Source organism: Bombina bombina, chromosome 2, assembly GCF_027579735.1.
Source record: "Bombina bombina isolate aBomBom1 chromosome 2, aBomBom1.pri, whole genome shotgun sequence".
Lineage (NCBI taxonomy): Eukaryota > Metazoa > Chordata > Amphibia > Anura > Bombinatoridae > Bombina > Bombina bombina.
In genome coordinates, this window is record NC_069500.1 from 988,658,117 (window position 1) to 988,667,012 (window position 8,896).

Genomic DNA, 8,896 nt, shown 5'->3' on the forward strand with positions numbered 1-8,896 from the left:
CTCTCAGTAGTGCATTGCTGGTCTGGAACTAAATGCATGTGTTTAACCCCTTTAGAGTTATTTGCAAGCATTGGTGCAATAAGAAGATGCTTCAGCATATTAGAACATTTTCTTTTTACACTTTAATGTCCATTTAACTATTATAAAAGACTAAATTATGAAGTCAAATTTGTACTCCAAAAACACCCCTATTTCTCAATATGCAAATATAGCAAGTTATTGGGGCATACAAATGTATGCTTAATTTTCATTTGCTTTCCTGTATCCTCATTTGGAGTGTCAAAAAGCATGATTGTGACTATGTAAATACATAGTAAAAAAAAAAATAGAATTTGATTATATTAAAATGTAACAAAATAGAGCATTTTATGTTTACACTAAAATACTCCATTTTTTAATTGAATCCTAAAATAGGGTGTTTCTAATCTATTAATTTAAAAAGCATGTTGTGCTTACTAAAATAACTTTTTTTTGTTTTATGCTTAAAGGGTCATAAAAGTCAAAAAATTGTGAATCAATTGTATGATTATTGACAGTCGCAAAGGGGTTAAACACACAATAGAAGAGCACCTCAGGACCCGCAGAGCATGGCTGGTTCAGAGTGGAACCTGCTGCTGATCCATTCATCAATGCTAGTCAAACATCTGAGTCATGTGTTGCTGATTGGATTAGCAGCAGGTTCCTTTGCAGGTGTTAGACACCTACTGTTGGTTTCAATATGACGAGCTTCAACATAATCTTTTTTTATGTATAAAACAAATGTTTCCCACTCATGCATTCAATAATTTTTGTGGTCAATGTTTCTTATCCATAACCTTATTTAAATATTACAAATATGCCTTTTAAAAAGCTAATATTTACTCTCAAAATATTATTTAAAGGGGGATACAAGTTATAAATAAATAAAGAGCTGTAAGAAATGGTACTCTCCTGTGTTTAAAAATGCCTACAACAGCTAGTTTAGAGCTTTCACAGGAGTTATTCAAAGAAGCATACATTTTGGAGGAGGTGTAAACCGTCAGAGGCTATGCACATATGCATTGTCTGATTGGCTCATCAATCTATGTTTAGTTTAGGATTTGCAATGTTTTGTTGCTACAAGACTGACTATGGGCTAGATTACTAGTGGAGCATTAATTTAATGTGCCATTACTAGTGGCTGGTTAATGCTACCGCAAGCTTGCGGTAGTACTTTGCTCTAGACTTCATTAAACAGAGGTTCGCATTGCGCTTCACTTCTAATACCAGGGCACATTTCACGCTCCACTCATAATCGCTTTACAGGGTTAAACACATATCCAAGCACTGGCACAATAAGAAAATTATTTAATGCAGTACAGCATTTTTATACTGCTCTTTAATTTCCATTTAACCAACACCAAAATAATATATAATAAACTAAGTTATATGCTTTTTAGTAGGAAGGAATAAATATAAAATACCTTTTAAATCTTGAAAATGCATCAAAAGCATTATTTTTCATTACTTATTTCCCAGCTAGATATGTGGTTTGTAACAACCATAATCTTTAGCTTCCATGTTTAGCCAAATGGTTAAGAGTTTACTAGGTATCTGGTTAAGTTTGCTAATTGGTGGTGTCAATAAAACACATTTAAAGCAACTGCAACCTTTCATTTGATTCCTATGAAATGACATTTTTAAGTTGAGCTACTAATGTCTGAACGGCCAGTTCTTCAGCATCTCTTGAGGTTCTCTAGGTTGCTTTGGGATGTTCTTTATACTTCTGGATTAGAAGGTTAAGAATTTTGTGATTCAACTAAGTAGTGAAGGAAACAGAAGTGATCTTTATAAGAAGGAGATTGCTTAATAGATTATCCTATGGAATGGCACTTGTGTGCCTTTCACAGTAGTGAATGTATCTGAAGTTTAATAGTACATTAATTTTATATAAAATCTGTATATAACTGAGAAAATATATATTTCCTTTTACACTTCATATTTCAATACAGTAATACAGTATTGGTGAGTAGGTTAACAAGTTTTTATATAGTGTGTGTATGTGTATATATATATATATATATATATATATATATATATATATATATATATATATATATATATATAGTAGCCATATTATTCCAGTAGTTTATTATCAAAATAGCAAGAGTATTACAGTATGCAGGGATAACTTTTTTTATTGGACTGACATTACATAGTAAAAGACAACCTTATGAGAGAGTGCTCTCTCTTCCTCAGGTCTGAAGCATACTAATCAATATAGATAGAATTGTTCATAGATATATTGAACAATGAATGGAGACAGGAGGTGTGGGAGACCAGTGAGAGAAGTTACAGAATGTTGTAAATAACAGAAGAGGAGTTTTATTTTCTATATATATATTTAAAATTGCTTACTCTGAAATTGAACCACTTTTCTTTGTTAATTTCATAGTAAAAATAAGTCAAAAGAATGGTAAGATTAATTTGCAAGGATTTGCGGAATTTATTTAACTCAGCCTATTGTGCACTGTCATATGAAACCAGAATCAAAGTATTTGTGTTTTTATTGAAAAATAATATTTTTTTGTGGAATGCAACAAAATAGCTTACCTTTGCACTGTGTATAAATTCCTTTGCTATATTATATATTTTTATGTTAGTTGAAATGATCTCATTTATAGTGTTCATGTTGTGTTCTTCACGGTGCTTACTGGATGCCAGTCAAAAGCTCCCATTGAAGTATTTTTTAATGTGGCTCATTGTCTATACACTTATGAATAAGAATGCATTCAAGGTGCTAATAATGTCTGACTCTGAGAAATCCATCCCTTTGCCCTTTCATCATTGGCAAAATCATGTTTTAGACCTGAACACCTCTGAGATTTCCTTTTTTTTTTTTTTTTTTTTACCAAGGGTTTCTTTTTTCATGTTAGCCCTGAAGGAAAATACTTGATCCAGATAGTTTTAAATGTCACTTCATTCTTTGGTTCTCACTGATATATTTATATCAAGGAGAACGGCAGTGTGCTCTTTGCTGGAGACTCCTGGGACAATACCTCTACTGCAATGACATTTGAAGCAGCAAAACAATTAATATATTATATCTTCCCCTCCCAATAGTTTGGTCAGCAGTTGCATTGAAATAAATGATTTTCTTTTTTTAAAACTTTTACATTTTCTTTTTTTTTTTTTTTTAGACTGGATATTTTTCTCTTTATGTCTAAGTAGAAAATTTGAAAACCAATACTTAAAGTGTTTGGCTTTCATGACCCTGTCACATAAATACAGAAGTGAAAAAGTGCAAGACATGACTTTTTATATTCCACTCAGTAAATGCAGAGCAATCCTTTGGGAATGTAAGATATTATACACTACCTTGAAAGCCCTGTCAAATGGTTTCAAGGAAAAACAAAAAAAAAATCACTATTTTTACAGTAGCATTAGTGATGGGCAGGATATCTAAAAATATGCAAAGGAAAATAAACATATTATTGGAAAAATGAAGCCAAATTAAACTTTTTTTTCTTTCTTTTGGGACAGTTATTTCAAGCTATGAATAAAAAATACTAACTTATGTTAGAATAAAATAAGGCAACTTTGTATTTATTTATTTTTAACAATTGTTTTAAGGATTTTGTTGTAAAAGTAAAAGTGACGTATCAATTCTACATATTTATAATTTAATTTTTTTAGACTACCCATTGGGTACATTATTTTTTTTTTATTATTATTATTACTATTATTGTATTAATTTAATTTTTTAACTGTCAAATTCCATAGTTCTAGGTACAAGAGTCGGGGTACATAATGACACTGATTTATGGGGGGGAAATAAATATACATAAAACAGACTACAATTTAGACCTTATTCTAATGCTTGTTTAGAGTATTTGTTCCAATAAAGGACAATACTATGTAATTACAACAAATATGAACTTTAAAACTATGCAACCATGAAGAGTACAAAGATGATAAATAGAATGTTTAAAGTGAACTTAGCATTCTACAAAATCCTAATTAGCACTGAATATTTTTTCTCTTAATATTTTCCATCTGTCAGAGGTTTGTGGCTTAGATTATGTTTTAGTTTTCTTGAACCTCTTTTATATAATCAAAACCAAAACTGCCCTTTAAATAAATAATCAACCTAAGAAAAACATACACATACAAAAAAAACACACACTTGAAAACAAATGATATATCCAAAAATCAATTTTCCAATTGTAAGCAATTTACAAATTGCCAGACTAACTGTGTTGAGACAAAAAAACAAATATGGGTTACATGTGAACAATTAATTTGAGTCCTAAACAAATTAACAAACTGCAAAAGACTGAGAACATTAGCAGTTGGAAAAAATGCTGCATCATTTGGGAAGAAGCATTGTATTGTTTAAATGTCTCAAAATTGTCAGTTCAATGCAACATCTAAAATTTTAAAATTAAAGGATAGATAGCTAAATCTTAAGCACATGGTTGCAAAAAAGCACTATTGCCTTTAAAACAATTGACCAGATGATTTCTTAAAAGTTTTATGTGACTCACAAGTGGTTAGAACAATAAAGTAACAAAATATCTGTTATGGGTGGGGTGAAACATGATAGATAGATAGATAGATAGATAGATAGATAGATAGATAGATAGATGATAGATAATAGATATAAGATAGATAATAAATAGATGATAGATAGATAAAGATCTATCTATCTATTTATACATACATACATATGTTTCAATGGCATGCACTTTAATAGTAAAGGGAGGCTAGACCTAACGTGCTTTGTGTTTTATTCCTTACAAGAATCTTTATTGTTGTTTATATAGACTATGTTGCAGTTTCCACATCAGTTTGTGAGTTAAGTGAAGATTATGATGTCTGTTTTCCTATGACAGGTTGAAATATTTATTCATCTTCTGATGTACATTGCAGGTTACCTCATTGTAAAAAAACAACAACCCTACAACCAAGTTAATTTGAGCCAGATGCTGTGTGGGATAAAATGGGGTGCAGGAAATAACTGTCTGTTTAGGATGCTATGAATTCATTATCTGTACATGATGTTGATTGACAAGGTACTTGGTATCACAACTGAACCTCTAAACAATTTTACAGAAGACTGAAATAAAATGTTATAATCTGGTTTCTTAATTAATAAATAAATAAAAAAAAAACTGTCTAGATTAAGTAACCAAGTTTATGCTTTATGTGACCAGCAAATATTTAATGCGTTTCTTTCCGGAATGGGTTAAGTCACAATCTGTTTTCCCTCAGTAAAGCCATTCAATACCTGCTTGCCAGATGGATTATTTTTTTTAAGTTTCCTAGCTTTAATGTGTGGTATATAGAATCAATATGTACAGACATAACCCATCAAACGTAAAGGTTGAGCTGTACAGTTCACAGTTGCCAATATGAATGTACTGATTACTGAATATTAATGTTTCTGATTTGTAAGTATCACTTTCAGGCTTATTCTTAGAAGCTATAGTTATGTATACTCCATCTTCAGGTTAATGAAATGTAATCATGTGCCCAAGAAAATATGACTGGAATATTAATAAGAGTGGACTTGATTCCAGCTGAAAACATTTTAAACTATTGTTTTTACATAACTCTTTCTTAAAGATTATATGGATATTTATAGACAAATTATGTGTTTAGCTTTTCAACTCGTATGGAATCAGCTCCTAATGTCATAACTTTTAAATTTCTGGATAAATAATTTGTATATTTTTCATATCCTTTAGGCAACTCACTTGCTTAATAATCTAAGTTGGTCTAACCCAAAAGAAGACTTTGGAAGATGCTCAAAAAGTTTTTGTTTCTCCAGAAATCACTGAATAACATTCGGAGCACTTTGGATCCATACATACCACTATAAATAATTATTATTATTAGTATTAATAATAATGATAATAATAGCCACATACAATGATATTATATTGTTTAAAATGTATTTTATGAATTACCAAGTAAATTAATCAGCATGTAATTTCTATCTCTGATTAGGTATAAAAGATAATCCTGAATTTCAACACCTTAATAAAAAATATTTAAGATATAATATTTGTCCATAAATGAACATTTCAACATGTTTTTTGAGCATACAAAGCAATCTGTTCACCAGTCTGATAACATATATGCTAATGAACCTGAGTACCTGTTATATGGTGAGTTTGTAAGGTTAGTCTTGGTTTGATTGGCATCATGTCTGCATTACCATTAATTGAGTATTCTAAATTAAAGAGTTTAGGCTCATAACAGAGGTCATAGTGTTCTACACAGCCAAACAATATTATATAAAGGAACATATGTACAGTAATAAAAGTAGTTAACTAAGGGACTCTGCAAGGTAAGAATTTGCTGTGACCACAATGACCCAACACACTTTCACAAGTCACTGTAAAGACCCAAAAACATTTGAGGTTAGCATTGTAGAACATCAACAAGTGGAACATTTAAACTTTTTTTTTTCTAAAGTCACATAATATACACAATTTTTTTAGAAAAAAATATTTATTAATAACAAACACACACACACACGAATTGTTGTATATAAGTTGACCAGAATTTTTTAACAGCACTCAAGCACAAGCATTAGTGTTCTTCCACTACTCTTACCTGTCCGAGGTTTTTTCCTTTCTTGTGGGAGATACCATGCAAGATGCTAGTAGACCTGTTGGTGGCCAAACCTGGTGTCTGCTCCACCAGAATAGCCTTTATAGAGTTAGCTTTGGATCTAGATGTGTCAAGTGAAGAGGTCTCCACCATCAGCACCGCAGCCAGAAGAGGCAGCAGGCAGCAGCATTCCCCATTCCATGCTAGCATGACCATGTTCAGCCTCATCACAAGCCAAGAAGGGCAGTGCAATGCAACGCTTCAGTAACAGTCCAAAGAACAAAATGCAGAAACTGTTCCTTCTTCTCTACTTCAAATACATCAGGGACAGGCAATTATAGGAGAGAATGCACATTGTTAAAATTAATTTAACAGAATCACTGCAGAACTAGTAGAGAAACAAGCACATTAAAATGTTCAGTGAAGCCTGAAATCTCTATTATCACTTCAGCTTTTAAAATAAATTTAACTTGCAGGTTTAGTGCTGCTTATTTTTGTTGTTAAAAATGATAAAGTAAAATACAACTGTGAGATATTGGAGAAGGTAGCAGATTTTTTTTTTTAATATAATTTTGCCCTATAGATTTTCAATTTTAAGCATCCAAATTTGATCTAAAGTAATGCTCAGCTCAGTATATTTAGGATTAAGCTGCTGCTTTTTCAGACACTCAACAGGTCCCATTCAGGATGCTCTTTCAGCTGTGAAGTTATAAGGATGCAGTGCTCCTGCTGTAATTTACCTCCATTTGACTCTGCACATTCACTGGAACACACAAACAAACAAGCCATGTGCATGTGTGTCTCCTCTTGGCTTCCCCTTTTCACTTTGGTCTTTTATGATCTCAGCTACTTTCTTTTTATAGGTTTCCACAATGAGTTACTTCCCTCCGCCCACATTCAGGAGAGAAAGAAAGAATGAAACTGATCCCCTAACTACTTCTTGCTGTTGCTGAAAGACTGGACCAGTATAAGTTTTGCCTGTCACAAACTGCTGGTTCCTACATCGCTGTTCTCAGGAATCCCTAACCCTCTAACTCCTGTCACTGCCGTTTTCTCTTCTGCAGTACAACAAATGACAAGAGTTAGATACCCAGCTCTGTATTTGCAGCTGTTCAGCAGAAATCACTTTTTTTTTTCTTTCTTTGAGCTGAACATCTTTAGTGGAAGCAGAATACATAAGCAAGCGCTGCATGCAGGCTGATCACAATTGCTTATATACATTACCTATGAAATGTTTCTATTACAGCCATTAGGTTGTATAATGTTATGGTTAATATACTTTACCATCTGGCAAACAAATCAAAGGAAAACTTTTAAATAAACATATGGGTAGTATCTGAGATCCCTAATAAACTATAATAGGTTACAGGTATGCATATATATTATAAACTATAATATACTGGACATGCTGTGCTGTAAGGTCAAACCTGGAAACCAGAAAAAAATGCAATTTAAAAAAATATATTGATCTTTATTAAAGGGACAGCAAATTTAAAGTTATACTCATGATTTGGATAGAACATGTAATTGTAAGACACTTTTAAATTCACTTTTAGTTATCCTTTTTGAAAAATATATAAACATATGACACAGCAATGCACTATTGCTGGAGACTAGTGGCTCACACATATACCGCTTGTCTTGTGTGTTCAGCTAGCTCACAATAGTGTATTGCTGCCCTGGAACTGAATAAACTATGTGAATAGCCCCCTTTGTGGTTGTTAAACACATAGCTATATGCAAGCATCCATGCGATAAAATGTTCCAACAAATAAGAGCATTTTCTTTTTTAACTTTAATGTCCCTTTAAGAACTAGACATTTACACATATTCTAAGAGAAAGAAGTGTGCTTTTGTGAAGGCTGCCTAGATAAGTACCAGAAACTGTAGAGATTGAAGGGACCACTGCAGTCATAAAGAATGAATGGGAATGTCTGGCACTACATAAGAAATGCAGAGATAGTATAATCATTTTCTTAATACAATACAATAGAAACTTCTTTCCTGATCTGTAAATAATTCATTATAGTCACATACCCATTCAAACTAAATATACATCAATATGGACTAGATTACAAGTGGCGCGCAAACAATTTTGTGAGGGTTTCCGCGATCGTTTGTGCCCCCCTTTCAATTACGCTGAAATTACAAGTTGAGCAAAATTGCGATTTTGCTAGCACAATCTTGATTTACTCAATAATCCTTACTACGATTTCAGAGATATGGTTAAATATTTCGACATAAAAAGTTGCACAAAAAAAACTTAAAAAATACATTACAAAGTATAGTTACACTCATATTAACGCTGACTAATAAA

General features: G+C 31.9%; 1 protein-coding gene across 2 annotated transcripts in view; it reads right to left on the reverse strand.

Moving 5' to 3' along the window:
• Positions 1–7,746, reverse strand: part of DKK2 (dickkopf WNT signaling pathway inhibitor 2) — a 184,161-nt gene extending 176,415 nt beyond the window's left edge. The window contains exons 1-2 of one of the 2 annotated variants that reach the window (XM_053703520.1): positions 7,320–7,746; positions 6,583–6,889 (exon numbers count right to left, since the gene is read on the reverse strand). In XM_053703520.1, the coding sequence (XP_053559495.1) occupies positions 6,583–6,807 (225 nt within the window). In that variant the 5' untranslated portion in view covers positions 6,808–6,889; positions 7,320–7,746. Of the gene's footprint in view, positions 1–6,582 lie in introns of both variants that reach the window. The other variant, XM_053703519.1, reaches the window with a different exon arrangement.
• Positions 7,747–8,896: the final 1,150 nt, after the last annotated feature.